At 40.9% G+C, this 15,876-nt stretch overlaps 1 protein-coding gene across 1 annotated transcript in view; it reads left to right on the top strand.

Moving 5' to 3' along the window:
* The window catches only part of jing (AE binding protein 2 jing), a 123,530-nt gene extending 108,537 nt beyond the window's left edge, over nt 1-14,993 (top strand). Inside the window, exons 3-12 of the mRNA XM_089588860.1 lie at nt 7,771-8,269; nt 8,352-8,570; nt 8,604-8,805; nt 8,909-9,234; nt 9,300-9,479; nt 11,029-11,173; nt 11,262-11,392; nt 11,457-11,524; nt 11,884-12,102; nt 12,178-14,993. Of these exons, the coding sequence (XP_089444986.1) occupies nt 7,771-8,269; nt 8,352-8,570; nt 8,604-8,805; nt 8,909-9,234; nt 9,300-9,479; nt 11,029-11,173; nt 11,262-11,392; nt 11,457-11,524; nt 11,884-12,070 (1,957 nt within the window). The 3' untranslated portion in view covers nt 12,071-12,102; nt 12,178-14,993. The remainder of the gene's footprint in view (nt 1-7,770; nt 8,270-8,351; nt 8,571-8,603; nt 8,806-8,908; nt 9,235-9,299; nt 9,480-11,028; nt 11,174-11,261; nt 11,393-11,456; nt 11,525-11,883; nt 12,103-12,177) is intronic.
* Nucleotides 14,994-15,876: the final 883 nt, after the last annotated feature.

The following is a 15,876-nucleotide window of genomic DNA, read 5'->3' as shown; positions in this document are numbered from 1 at the left end:
ATTATTTTCTACTTTATGTGAAATGAATGTGTATGCATTAAAATTAACATGCTGTTTCTCTTTCTGTTTCAGGTAAGCTTTGTCTCTTCGAAAACAATCGACCACATAGACACTTCCGATCATAAAAGAAAGAAAGAAAAAACAAAACAAAAAATGTTTTTAACATTTATACGCAAAAACAGTAACGTATGCCCTTTGATTTTTTACTTCTGCCATGGACAAAATTTCGTACACGTAATACATTATCTATGCGCATCATTTACCCGCATCCGAAACGCTTGAGTGTGTGTACTATTATATTACATGAAGCATCCTAATCTCAATGAAACGTACCCCCGGTGGGTATATAATTATAACGTGCATAACTTTAAGCGCGTCAATCGAAACCAATGTAATCTCCAATAATGTCCCACCTCACCACTTGCGCAACGGTGCCTTTTCCACCTGCTCGAGCCGCAGGAACTTATATAGGTACGTCCGATCCCCTTCTTCTTCTTCTTCCTGTATCCCTCCTCGTCGGCTTCGGTGTCGCCGAGTCTCTTAACATCGCTCGTTACCGCAAGGAAACTCTCTCTCTCTCTCTCTCTCGACCTTCTTGATTCTCCTACGTATACCCTCGCCACACCGCGACCGTCATGTATTATATTATATGCGCACATATACACTACCCCTAACTACACGGCGCTCGTATACAATGTCAATGAAATCGTGCGTGGGGTTGTTACGGGAGAGGCCACTATTGTGTATACGTGTATACATAGCTACTGCTGCCCCTCACGCTCGAGGAGTAGACGAACGTAAAATCTCTCGAGGGGTTGCGCCCAGATGGACTCTGTACACGTGTGCGTGCGTGGGGTATGACATAACTGCCCTTTGAGCGTGTGTGTGCACGGGAAGGGAAAACGAATAAACATGTCGGGGGATAAAGATATAGCTCGCCGAGTTTTCGGTAATAGGCGATGTGGCCGAAATTTAGTGAGCCCACATTAGTTTACATGGAAGGGGGGTGGGCTGTTAATCATTTGGATGTTTTTTAATCGAGCCGCAGGATCAAAGCTCCAACAAAGTATATAGTTTTATCAACTCGAGGTTGAAACATTTCGGGAAAAAAACGTGGGCTCACCTCGTAATTCAAAACGAGCCGTCGCATCTGTCCGGGGCTAAAATGAAACGACGCGTGAAAAGGCCTCCTTTTCTATATATATATATAGCCTGACTCCCATTATATATACGGAGGAAAGAAAAATACAGTATAGAGAGTGAGAGCCTGCACGTTCATTTTTCTCCTCCGCGACAAAGTCTAATCCGATCCTACGCGCAGCGGTGACCCCCGAGGGGATGGTGATGCCTACCTAGCGCTTCCTCGCCTCCGCTGGGGGACGACTGTATAGTCTCGAAATAAGCTATAAAGGGGAAAAAAGGAAGGAAAGAAAGAAAGACGAAGGGAGCCTGCACAACTTCCCTCTTCGAGAAGTATACCGTATATGACTGATTGGCAGGACCCTCGATTCTCCTCCTTCTTCTCCGTCGCTTGAGCACCATTTTATTTACTCTCGCGCCCTGCAAGCTCCGGTGTATTACCTATACGCCTACATGTATATACCATCCCGAGTCCTCCTTTTGGCTTCTTTATATTTTTGATTTATACGTGTACGTGAAGATCCATATGATCACGCGGTCCGGGTTGTCCTGCTACATGTGTTTACTCGCGATAAGGGGAGAGTAAACAGGTGTTATTTTGCGGAGATTGCGACTGAGAAATACATCTGTCGTAATGGCTTCGATGAGTGTGATGCTGGTGTTTTCGTTGGATGCTGATCGATGAAACAAATCCCAGTCCACCAGATGTACTGAGTTTGGTCATCGCTGGAGAGACAATACAATTTTATAGTCGGCTCTTTTATATATAGTAATGTGGGGGGTGGAGACGCACCAACACCAATGAGGTTGCCAACGAGAATCAAGTAGGAAAATATGCCGGGATAAAAAGGCACAAAGGTGTACATGCTACCGGTGATAGATACAGGGAGGTATATAAGATTTGCTCTCGCATCCGGTGTATTAACAGCGAGTGCCTCGCTGCCTCGAGCAAACAACAACACACAGAGAGGGCCGAGGGTGTGCTCGTGAAAACGAGGACGTATGTACGGAAAAAAGGGTCCCGTATACGTTATATACGCTATTGGTCAAACAGGAAATAATGAACGAACGGAGAAAGGGAGCGAGGGCAGAGTGGACAGAAGAAGGGAGCGATATGAGTACCACCTATATATATCATCTACGTAATAGGTACACACCCGAGGAACGAGGGACGACTCGATCGTTCGCCAAAGTAAAAGAGTGGCCATTTCTCTCGAAAGCTGGACAATTGAGACTACTTTCCTTTTTAAAGTGGATTTTATAGCAAATAAAACCACGACGACGACACAATGTACAATATCGTTCAAACATCACGCGAAATACTTGTAATGCTCCACGTAAATGTAGACAAAGAAACGGGGATACGCGAGCTCATTAAGGACATCGTCGCTATGTACAGTGTACTGCCATCGCTACTTTTGTATCGGTGCAGTGCTAACAGTAAAAAAAAAAAAAAAAAAACTTTGGCAAAACGAGAATAACCGGATCCCCCCCTAATTAGACCCTAATCAAGGCTCCGTTGAACGGGTCCGAGGCGCTTGGAAGGGAGGAAGTTCTCCACGCGGCAACATACAAGCCGCTTAAGGTGGTATACCTGTACAACGTGCAGCGGCCGTTTTTACGATCCTCGAATGATTTGCCACGCGATTTTCAACATCCGATTTTATATTTTCACCGATGCCCCGCCCTGAACCGCTTCGCTCGCATTGTGTATATCTCGCGAGAGGGTCCACGTACCACCTCCATTTTTCTCTTTTGAGATCATACCCTCGACGATCGCTTGGAATGGGAAGGAAAAGGATCCAAAACGCATTAAATTTCACGAGGAATGCCTTAATCTCGTATACGTATAGCAAAGAGGACGTATATCATATGATAAGTCCGAGGAGGAGGAGGAGGCTGTGCCTCCTCGAAGGAAGGACTTTAGGATCATTTCCAGCGGACCATCTCAGGGGAGGGAGAGCTCGTTGGAATTTCCCTCTGGATACGATAGGGACTACTGCAGAGGCTACCCCCTTTTTTTCCCTCCCTCCCGCCCTACACTGACTCGGTCGTTTCTCGCGGAGTCTATAATATACGTGTGTGTGTGTGTGTTTACGGTGGCCCTCGTCAATCTCTGTCCAATCTTCCGAGCTGGCTGTGACTCTATCGGCCGGTGTGTATATATACCCGCTGTTGGCTCTGCTCGCTGGTCCGTTAACAGATGAGAAAACAATCGTTCCTCCGCGACGCTCCGATGCGCATTTGGATTCCACGTGTGTAGTGCGTGTGTGTTTCGGGATCGTTGGGGACGCTTGTCAAGTGATCGTCATTCCGCTCGACTACCTACCACCGTTGGCTCCCGTGTTTTATTGATTTTCTTCTATTTCTTCAATCACTCGATGATTCATCTCTAAAACCTATTTTTTTTTTTTTTTTTTTTTCTTCTCAACAATCTGCCCGTCGTAATTGAAACGCAACAGTATACTGAAACAATTACGCGGTCGACGTGCACAAGGGGTGTCTGGATGAGTCGATCGATTCTCTGGCGACACGAGCATGTCGAGATAAGAGACACCGACGACTGTAGGTCAGTTACACACGTTCGATGCTCGCGGTGGTTGTCGCGTGTACTGTGTATTGCATACACCACTTCATGCGTGTATAGTGGGTGCCGTCGGAGTTTTTGTTTTTCTTTCGCCGAGCGTTCACCTTTTCCTCTTCTTCTTTTTTCGTGCCTCTTTCTCTCTTGGGAGACTAATTGATACAGCGGTTGGATGTATCGTCTACCTCTTGTTTGCTCTTCGATGGTAAGTAGTTTCAAAGAGAGCCCGGCGAGTAAGGAGTACGCGTACGGAGTCTTTGTTGTCGACAATCCACGGCTTTTGTCTCGATCACAGGAAATGCGCAACAGTTATTAAACTCGGCTCAAAAAACATCTGTCTCGTTGACCTCATTCTTCTTTCTTTTTTTTATATCGTACGTATCTCTCTCTTCTTCCTTCTCTGGAAAGAAGACAACACACGAACCTTCCTTTCATGCTGCGATTTCACCTATAGCTTGCGCGTGTGTTTCTCGTACCTATACACATATATAATATACATGCGAATAAGAGAAGACTGAAGAGCAGAAGCCACAACAGCGATCCTTAATGAACTTTGTTTCCTTCTCTTCGTGTGCACGAGCTCGAAATTGGCTCTTCCTTCCTGCGCGCACAAACTTTTGATTCGATCGTCGGTCCGCCTCTACACCGCATCCGCAGTTATTTTTCCCTTTTTGCAAGTACACCTACTTATACTCGAGTTTTCAACTTCAAGCTTAATATTTTCTTTTTTTTTACCTTGGGATTTGCTTAAAAAATGTATGAGGAGATCACTCAACTTGGCGATGCCAGCTGTCAAAGTGCAAAATATCGAATTGACCCCCGTGTCTATGATGTAGAAATAAAACCATCAGTTAGGAAGCATGACGAGGTCTTTTGCTGAAAAAATTAGTTTTAAATTAAAAAAAATGTGACAATCTGATGATGAATCCCGCGCATCTCCCGTGCGTTCGAATTAGCGTCGACAGCACTTCCCGAGAGCCACGGCGGTGATCTTAATAGCTACAACAAGAGCACCGACGAGTCGACAAACGAGCCAAGATTTTTCTCGAGTCACCTCTTGCGAACGTCAACACCCGTGCTCTGCAGTAATGAGCTATATACATCCGAGGAATCCCAAAGTGATCCATCGGTGCATCGCCGCGAAGAAATAAAAAAATGAAGAGCCGAGTAGGAGACCGTACCATTTTAACAAATAGCCATGCCTCATCCGCACTCGGTCTTTCCACCGGGAAACACAACCCAGCTGCGAGGTATTTAGGCACCTACACGCTACGACATGTATATATTATACGGGGGCGCTTGCACTTCCTTGTAGATGACGCGCATTAGAGAATTTGAAGTGGACACCGCTTTGCTGGCGTATATATACACTGTGGGTATTAATAGCCTCGGCGCGTGTGCTCGTTCGCGGCTTTGCTTCTGCGTATATTACGTGCATTATACCAGTACAAGTTGGCCGTAGAAATTTTCCCGGACTCCAGCCCCTTTTCCAAGGTTTTATACGCGCGTTGGCGATCACTTTGGCGCGGCACCAGAGAGTCGTGGACTAAGAAGGGGAAATCAAACGTTTCGTGTTTACGGGAAAAGCCAATACGACGATCACAAATGACAGATGTTGGCGTATAACGATTGGCGTCTGAAGGAGAGGAGCCAATGTTGCATATATATACAAGACATAGGTGGCCAACAAAGGAGAGACGAGCTTAAATGGCAAAGGAATCGAGGACGGGAGGGTGCAAGTAGAGAACCCTCTCTTGGTCGTCGGGAGTGGAGAGAGAGAGAGAAAAAAAGGGAGGGGCTGCTGTATAATACATTATGCGTCGCGAAGAAACCCGAGCGTGCGTCAGAAAAAAAAAAAAAAAAAAGAAAAAACAGGAACGTAAAGGGGGATAAGCGTTAATAATGTAAAGGGGATTACCGAGATTTCTGCCGGGGGAGAAGGAGCGGAAGGATTTGTCCCGGAGATTAGGAAGCGCGAGCGGTCAGTCATGTGTTTTTGTGTGTGTACCAACCTACGCAATATTTAGTACTTTGTGGAAGAAAAAAACAATGTGATCAAAAGTTTGGGGAAAAAAGAAAGGATGGTGCTTTTTCGTTTCGCTCATCCTAATGCCCGTAGCGAGGGGATGAAAAAAAGTGCATCCAACTACTGGTTCAAGGATTTAATGGTTGTGTGGTTGCCGCGCGAGAAATAGAGGCATGAAAAAGGCACCTTGGCGCCCAAGAGCTGGATAGATATTGTGCACCAGAGAGGGAAAGTTCAAAGCAGAGTCGAGGAGGAGAACGTTCCGATGTTAAACCGTGTCCGTTTGCCTGTGAGAGGCTAGTTACCGGTATGTGGTGGTGTGTATGTGTATATATATAAACATGTACATACGAGTAAAAGGTGGAGGTGGTGCGGTGCATCGGAACGTTGCTTTGGTGCACGAGCGCGTGACGGAGCCACCTATCGGGTTCGCCGGCCTTGCAACGCAGCCAACTCGGCTGCATGGCCATTCCCTGGTGTGTGTGTGTGTCTTTCGCTGAAATTGAGAATCTTTCAACTTTACTTGGGCCTCGGGGTTACTTTGACTACGCGCGCGTGGAATTTTATGCGGCTTTGGTATTCATTTTAGGTTCCTCTTTAGGCTGCACAGCTTGTGTCAAAAGTTTAACAAGTTTTGGGCTTTACTTTGATTAATTCGAAACATTTTTGTACGTACGGGTTTCGTTAATAGTTACGTAGTGTTCATCTTGTAATTTTTTTATTTTTTTTATCTTTCGAGCTTAGTGTACTTGGTAGGAATGCGATACTTCAAACTTTTTGACACAAATTACACCAGTAAAATAACTTTGTCGTGTATACTTGGGTAAATCATTGATTTATATCTGTACGATTGCGTTAATACAACTGCATTGACTGTAGGACTAAAAAGGATGTTTCACTGTATCACTCCATTGGGAGGGAGATTTTTTTTTTTTCTTTGACACTCGTGAGATTCGGAATAGAGTTAGGGTGGATGCAGATAAGGAGCGAATGGCTGTTGGAAGGTACTTTCGATATGGGAAAAGTTGTAGCCGTAAAAGTTATCGACTCTCTTCTCGGAAGAATGAAATGAATTTTTTCCCTCTTTTCCATCCCCTTAGTCCTTCTACCGGAGATTGACTAAAAAAGATTGCGATCAATCATTTTTCCACGACGGTTTTATCGCAATCTCACTTTGACCGTAATATACTGGCTTTAAAACACGGAGCTGTATTTTTTTTATTTTTTATTTCATGCCAAATTGAAACTTTTTACACTCCCTTCGTAACGACTTGGAGAAAAAGGGAGAGAAAAAAAAACAACTGTATGTAGCAGTTGCGCGCAGCAGCTCGTCCAATTTCATAACACCCCCGGGATGCCTCGAGAGGCCAAATGCACGGGAACCAAGTTGAAGCGGGAAATTGCATGTTTAGCTAGTAATGGCATGACCGCCGCTGAAAACCTAATTACAGGGCCAGAAATTACCAATTCGCGACGACGACCTTCTACTTGCCATCTAATTTTCGCGTCTTATTTGCCCAAAACCCCGATATACTTTCATGTACATGTCCGATGGCATCACGTCATTGCAATAATTACATCTTAATTACGGTACTGTACGAAAAAACGTGATATTCCAAAAATCAGTCGAGACCAAATTCACGTCCAACTGGCAGTAATTAAAAAATCATTAACACAACCGAGGAGTGCACGTTTAATCCCTTTGCCCCCCGCAATATATACCTTATAGAGTAAACACAATTGCAAAGTCAAGTGTGCTATACGTTCGAATTTCCACACGTAGTTTTTAAACAACCAAATCGGCGTGTCATTGACCACAGTAATTTCGAAATGAAAAAATTAACGCGCGATCCGGCATGATTGGTTTGGTTGTTTTAAAACCTCCGACATATCGACAAAAGACACAAAATGTGCATCGTGTAAAAAAAACTATGAAATGTCACCCTCGCGAGCACACTTGGTACACCATGTAAGTGCGAGATGCTAATGCGAGCCTTGCAATGCTTGTTTGAAATCACAGCGGCGTGGCGGTGTCGTGCAGCGACAGCAGCAGCGGGGTCAGCTTGAGCGCGAGCAGCTCGGGCAGCGACATAACCGAGCCGGGCTCGCCGTGCACCAGCGTGAGCAGCGACGAGGGTCTCGGCGACCTGGGCACCGGCTCGCGCAGCAGCCCCACCCGGGACGAGAGCTCGACGCGCCCCGGCGAGACCACCGCTGCCCCGAGCGGTGGCACCAACCTTGCGAGCAAGCTGGCGCCGACACAGCAACAGCCGTCCACGAGGCCCCAGTGGCCATGGGTCCCACCGTTGGCGCTCGCCCCCTGCTCCAACGGCTACAAGAGGCTCAAGGCTGAGCCCGAGCACGGCTGCCTTCCCAGGCAGACTGGACAGCAGCACACAAAAACCCCGACGCCCCAGCACCACCAAACCCCCACCAACAAGATCCCCCAACAGCAGCAGGACAGTCAGGGCAAGATCACCGAGTACTTCAAGGCCCAGATCAAGCCCCAGCAATCCAAGGTTCGCCCCCCACCCTCGCTACTACTCATTGCCATTGAATCTCTAATGAGCATAGGGTATCACACCCAAAAACACTTTTCAGGCGAAGAAACATCAATTGACCGAGGCTACGGTCATGGTGGCCAAGACCTCGGAGTTCCGTAGACCAGCGACCGTACAGCGCAACGGTAAGATGGGCCTCGCCAAGTACTACTTGGGCAACGGCAACCGCACGGCCACTGCCGATTGGGAGACCCACTCCTTCAAGCACAACAAATCGCAGCCCAGGACGATTGGCAAACTGGACAAAAAGTCCACAGTAGTAGCAGCAACAGCAGTGGTTCATCAGGACAAGAGTAATTGTAAAACGACGACGACGATGAAAAACCCGGGACTGCCCCTACTGCCATTACCGAGCGAAATGCTCTCGACCCTGCCATCTTGCAAGATCTCCAATCTGAGGCTCACTTCCGAAGCGAGTCCCAGCGATTCGCCACTACCCAGTGGTCCCGACTCCCCCACGAGTTTGGACGGCGATCAATCCACAGGGTTCAAAGTACTACTGGTAGGATCGTATTGTCACCGCCAACTTGATGTTTATTTTATATCTGTTAACTAATGGTTCGGTGCTTTCGTCCGTGATTGTGTAGGCGACGTTGCATTCCCCGAAGCCAGTCCACGTGAACGAGAACAACAACGTGACGTCGAGCGGCAGAGGCGAGGAAATGGACTCGCTGTTCAGTTTGCGTGGCTCGCCGGCGACACCGAGCGATTCGGCCAAGGACGAGGACGAGGAGACGTCGAGGGACAGCGCCGAGTCGAAGTCGGCGTTCGTCTCGCCGATACTGTCGACCCCCAAGACGATAAGGTTCCCCGTGAAGGAGCCCGGCAAGAAGAGGAGCCAGAGCACCGACACCGGATTCTGCCGTTGGGAGAAGTGCGAAACCAACTTGGACACCTGCGGCGCCCTCCTCGAACATTTACAGGTAAGCTCTGTTTGTTAATCCAATGGTCAATGCTTGACTAATTATAAATGAATGTTGTTGGTCAGACGGCGCATATAAACACGCAAACGAGTCACGATAACTTCGTTTGCCATTGGCAAGGATGCAAGGTCCAAGGGAAGACTTCGTGCTCGAGGCGATGGCTCGAACGCCACGTGCTGTCTCACGGCGGCAACAAACCTCACCCGTGCATCTTCGACAGCTGCGGGTTTCGATTTAGCTCCCAGGTAATGCGTCATTTTTTTTTTTTTTTTTTTTTTTTTTTTTTTTTGTTGTTGGAGTAAGGCACGTCGGAGGACTTGCTGGTGGGTTTTGGCGAAAGCTCCGCTTCGTTTGATCTCTGTAGCTTTTGGCCTCGCCACTGAAGTTCCACACGTTAAATTTGTATTTTACTTTGACGATTGTCGGGGTTAACGATTTATTTAAATGTGCGTACGGTTGCGAGAAGTTGCGGAGATTGAAGAATGCGATGTATATTTTGGGTCACACGACTGATCCATTAGTATTGTTTCACCTTTGAATTATCCACCCAACTTAAATCCTACTAATTAGTATATCTATTTATCTGGGGGCAAAAACGTTCTCGGCTCTATTTCAATGATGTTTTGCTGTTTTATTAATTTTTCCTAAAATCATGTCAAGATCAACTGGACCTCGTAAATATTTTCAAAAGAGGTTGAATGAATTAATATTAATTTTTAACTTAAATTTTTTTGTTGCATAATGATTGGAGTTTGTCATTTTTCACTATATAACAATTTCAATTTATCATTTTTTTTTAATGTTCTTAATTTTGGTTTCCTACAAACGTTTGATAATAAAATCAGATAAATGAGATTATTCACGTATAATAAAATATTTAATTTTTCGATTAAAATGCACTTTACACTGTACAAGTAGAGGTGCGTTAATTGTTTTTCATAAAAAGATGAATTCGCTTTTTGAAATACAATGGAAAAAAAAAAAAAAAAATACTTTCAAAAATATGTATATGTAATGTATCAAATGTAAACACTAACTACCTTATTCACGAACGTCAACGAGCAATGGACTATGCCTGTTTGGATATTATCAATCTTGCGTGTTAGAACTGCTTTCCTAAAACTCATACATTCTCGTTCTCCTGATCATGGGGTAACGTATATGTTGTCAACAAAGAAGATACGACAGTAGGGAAAGGCTATTGGTCGTAAACACAGTAACTCATCACGTTTCCACAGTATTAATTTCTCGGTCTATGATTTTCTTCGATTTCGACAAGTTATTTTTCTACGTTATTCTGCATCTGCAGATTTTTATCATATTTGACTTTGATTGGTGATCAATTTTAAAAATTCTATTGTCGACATGGATTGTATCCAATAAATGGCACATGCATTATTTTTTCGAATCCAATCAACATTTCAAACGCACCGAAATGGTGTCTCTCAGTGTATCGTCGGGCACTTTCCAGTGAATCATAAAATTACATTTGTTGACGAAGTGTAATCGGCTTCTATCTGGACGAATAAAAATAAATTCAAGATTGAAAAATTTTCTGTATCATGCCTCGTGGTACGAAATGTGGGTGTACAAGTTCTACAGTACAATTAAGTGAAAGAAAAAATGTAAATATGAACTCAGGATCTCTAAGATAATTCACACATGTCTCTCAATCGATAAAATTTACATTAGCTTATTTTCATTCCTTGTTTATACTTACAACGATAGATCCGTTTAGAACATTCGCTGGGAAGTGTCCGTTTGCTTTTACTGAAAATTTTTGTATCTTTGCAGACTGCGCTCGAAAGGCACGTGAATAGTCACTTGAATCAAACCGAAAGCAATAAAGAGTCAACGTCGAGGAAGAGCTCGGAAACCAGCGGCAAACTAATCAAGAGGAACGGAAAGAAGTTGAGATATAGAAAACAGCCGTACTCCGGTACGTATTGAAATAAGCAATAATGTTAGGATACTTGACGATTTAAGTTAATCCAACTGTTTTTTTTAAACAACGTTTTGACTTGCAGCACGAAATGTCGACTACTTCGATTCGGGAACAATGCAAAAGTTGAATCAAAAGCTGGAAAACATTGAAATGACAAGGACGCAAGGTTTTTTGGATACGACACCAGGAGATTCAATGACCTTAACTAGTCAAGTAAGTTACATAATTAATTTATTTGTCAATTGACACATTTTTTTATTATTTCAATCGTTTTTAGGTGGTTGGAAAAAGAACATTAACAGATGGTACGGTCGAAATGCTGCTGCGATGGTATCCAAGAAATATGTAAGTTTTCGCACAATATCATTTTCTAACGGTTTTTAACCTTTTTTTTGTATTCATTTGCCTAGCCTAGAGTCAGTTCAGTTAACACCCTTTTATACTTGGCAACCTGTGTCTCTGTAATATTTTCAGTCTCTATTTAGGGGCAATTAAAAGGGACTGTGGGAAGGGATTACCTTATTTTCTTAATAATTTTTCGTTCAATGAAGATACAGTCAGTTTTTTTTATTATTCTTCGTGGTATACAAGTCGAGAACATTTTTTTAGATTCATCTCTATTTGTTCGAAATTTACATAAAGTTCTATTTATTTCTGTTCTCTTAATCTATTTTTTTTGTTTTTTGTTTTTTTTTATTTGACAGAGAACCAGACGAGTGGGTATTGGATGCGAAAATTTCTACAACAAAGCACGTAAAAATACGCAAGATAGCGAATGAAAATCCGGAAGGACTCCACAGCATATTGTACCCCGCGATATTAGGTAACAACAACATCGAAAAACATGTGAAGCAGCGCCGAAAGCCAGTGAAGCCAGTGAAGATCACGTGATGACAGAGAAACAGCGACAACCATGTAATCTGGTTCGTACAAATAAATGAAAATTTAGTTTTATAAAATGTTTGACAATCGTATTAACGGATGATTTTAAATTCCAGGAATTAATTAGTAATAAAGTACCGCCGTTGTTGTCTAGTCTATGACGATCGTGCAAACGGAAAAACAAACTGATTGACTGAGTGACGAGATTTTATACGCGTCACGAAATAAGTAATATCCAGACTTGGAGAACTTCTTAACGAATGAAGCATATTTATATAATGTGTATATTTTAGCATTAGAAATAATAACAGATTAAAGGAAGAACGAGATATCACAAAAGCTCAAACTAGCTCAAAAAATGAAGAACTAACGAGAACAAAATTAAATCAAGTTTCGATACGATAAATCGATGGTACTATATTATATATACTTTTTAAAGTCCAGCCTAAAGTTAACAATTAACAAAGAAAAAAGTTGCGGATTCTCAGAGTCTCAAAGAGTTCGATGATCCTGGGAGAGCCACAAAAGTGCCTCATCAGCGTTTTAGCGAATCTTTAAGCGAAATTTAAAAAGAAACTAAAATTAAACTTAAAACCACGAGGAAAAGACTTGTTTGAAAAGATAAAAAAAAAAAAAAAGAGGGAGAAGTGCTCATTTGTCAAATAAAACTCGTTGTAAAAAAAAAGAATAATAATAATAAACAGATAAAATAATCAATCACTCTGGTGGCCTTAAGGACTCAATCGATTCTGACATCGATCCTTCGGATTCACACTATTTTGGACAGTTGCAAAGTATTAATTCAATAGAAGACGGAAAAAAGAGAGGAAAGTTTCTCAAAGTATCAAGACACTTCAACCTCTTTAGGGAATGCCAATGTTCAGTTGGCCTCTTCGATCGGTAGGAACAAGGAGGAATAATATTAAAATCTTTAAATCTAACAATCTTAATCTAATGCTTCTGTGTAAGCAGCTTGAAAGCGTTCCACCGAAAGTAAACTAATTTGGTTTTTAAAGACGTGTTCAAATATACAAAAGCTAGAAAATACGAATTCTTGAAGCTATGCGTTATTTTTTTCCTAACTGAGGTTATCAGTCTCAATAATAGTTTTCTAAATATTTTACATTAAATATTCGTATACATGAATACATGTATATTTTTTTCCAAGTTTTTATAGTGTTACAAAAGATAGCTGAACAGTAAATTCTAAGTGAATTACTTACAAAAATATTTAGAAACATATAGTCTCTGTGAAATTTGAAAGCTGGGTGATAAAAGATCAATTTAATCGTTACACATCGGGAAGTAAAAGAAAAAAAACAATAATTCCCCCTCTGTTTAATATTTTTAGAGGGATAGTAGAATGTACAAATTATCAAAGAAACCTAATTTATGCATTTATTTATAAAAAAAAATTCATAGTTCCAATACAGATTTCTTGCTTGAGTATTTTATCATCTTCATTGCTTTTTTCATTCTGAGACTTGATTTTAATACTAGGATGCACTTTTTTTGAAACTTGATTTTTCAGTAAATAATTATTATTTCAAATAGTTCGAGTATTTTAACTTATAATGAACTATGAGCTGAGTTTAGATTTTGAAATTTGACAAAACGATGGTAGTACAAGTAGTAATAAATGAAAAATAACAAAAGAGTGCACACTGGTATTTTATCGTAACGAGACTCATGAAAGGCACAAGTACTGACAAAATAATTAATTTTGATTTTGTATAAAAGCCCTTTACGAGCTGTTACCCTCACATGGGTCAGAAATGCGAAGGCTGTGATCTCTATTTTCCATGCTCTAGTATTACTAAAACAAGGTTTATAAGCTTAGGAAAAAAGGTAGCAAAGATAATGAAAATTGTTGCATGTATTGAATATACGTGTGAATAGAAATTATGAAATAACTGCCAAAAGCGATCTAGAAAAAAAATGTAATGCTCGCGAGATAAACTAGCGACAATCACTTTCGAGAATATTCAAAAGCGATTGTCAACGTTGACGAAATCTATGAGTGAAATAACGAATTTTAAATAGAAAAAGCTGTTATAATTTGAACTTGTGAAATTGGCTTTTCCCAACTAATAATTAGTTATACATTAATCGATCAAATCAAGCTTGATACATAATAAATTTAAAAAACGTTATTTGTTATTTTGCCAATAGTTTCCAGTTCGACGTAAATTAGCGATGTGATATAAGTTTGACAAGTGTAAACACTGATAAGAGCTTAGGGTATTTGTAAAGAAAAATAAAAATAAATGGACAAGAGTGGAGAGAATAATAATCGAGCTGATGAGTGAAAGGGAGCGTTCGTAATCACAAAGGTGGTACTGACAGTTGTACCTACGTATAGTTGAAGTTATATTGTAATATTAGTAAAGCAAAGGTTAAATAAAATACTTAGTGATTAAATAAGACGCGAGTAGTAAAAGGTATAAGTAAGAAAAACAATGAGTGCAAGCAACTCGAATGACACACCAGCTGAGGAAACACTGCCAATATGTGTAATGATTGTTTAAGGAGCAAGTATAAAGTAAAGAATAATAAAACGTTCTTTTAGATACTTTTAGATTTTAAGTAGAAATTTAATGATCCATACTATTCACCGGATAGAAAATAAAACATGTGAAAACACGATATGCAGACTATTATTAATACCGAAGCGCTATTAATCCTCGAATAATATTCGAAGAGTTTTAACTACCTAACAAACGTGTAATGGCTATAGGATCTCTTTAGTTTATCGATAAATATCCTTTTTGTACATATTGTAGGTAAATTATGCGTGGAGACGAGAATCATATGCACACACCCATTTGCGTTGAGTGTCTTTTTTTACATACGTTTTTGTGTAGCGCAGCGGTAGCCACCCGTCAGTGCTACATTCAATTTTTTATAGAATCCTTTTTTTTTTTTTTTTTTTTTTTTTTTTAATTATTAATCAAGTGATGTGAATTTCTAATGACATTGTTTGAGTGACCGACATGTGTGTGGATGGCATTGTATAAAATGTCAGCGTATAAAAAGTTACGTCATAAGTATTTTTTGCTTAGATGCTGAGCAAACATTTTTTGGGAAGAAATCAAGACAAATTAGAAATTTTCAGATTCAAATTATTTTGTTTTGTTGATACCAAGTATAAGAAAGTGAAGATAAAGTAATTTTTAAAAAAAATGGTAAACAACCGAAAATTCTCTCTCGTAAAACATGTCTCATACTAGCCAGAACATTCTCTCTTTTTGTATTTAGTTAACGATAAGCCAAAAACTTTTTTTTATGATTAAATATCGATGTGGTTATCGAATGATTATTGAATTTGTCGCCTTTGTGTCTTTCACTGCCAGAAGATTTCTCTCTCACGTGAATTTTTGTACAGTGAAATTTTCTCGCATAAGAAGAATTTAGATTTAATTAACATGATTGTACTCTGTATTTATATGTGTAAGTGTAAATACTTTCCTCTAGCGATAAGAAGACGATGTTTCTTTTTTTATGAATTCAACTATTCCAAAAGAAAAAAAATTTGTCATAAGTAACAACACGTCACTGCCGTTGACAAACTGCCCGTTTTAAATTGTTTAAATGGCTTTTTAAAGTATACGTACGTATTAAGGTGTTCACGAACTTGTGTTCATTTAATAATAATTTAAGGGCAAAAAACATTTTTCTGAATTCTCGTACGTTTTCTCGTAGTGATTTACAGGAATTGTTACTCTGTATTGTTTAAATCGTTCATTAGGAATAAAAAGTAAAAATCAAAGAAACGATTGATTGGTTTGCATTTGAATTGTTTTATTATTATAGCC

This window comes from Copidosoma floridanum, unplaced genomic scaffold (assembly GCF_036245765.1).
Source record: "Copidosoma floridanum isolate Cflo_tuat_1 unplaced genomic scaffold, Cflo_Japanese_pri ptg000007l, whole genome shotgun sequence".
In the NCBI taxonomy this organism is placed as follows: Eukaryota; Metazoa; Arthropoda; class Insecta; order Hymenoptera; family Encyrtidae; genus Copidosoma; species Copidosoma floridanum.
The sequence above is the reverse complement of the archived record's forward strand: the minus strand, read 5'-3'. Positions and strand labels throughout refer to the sequence as shown.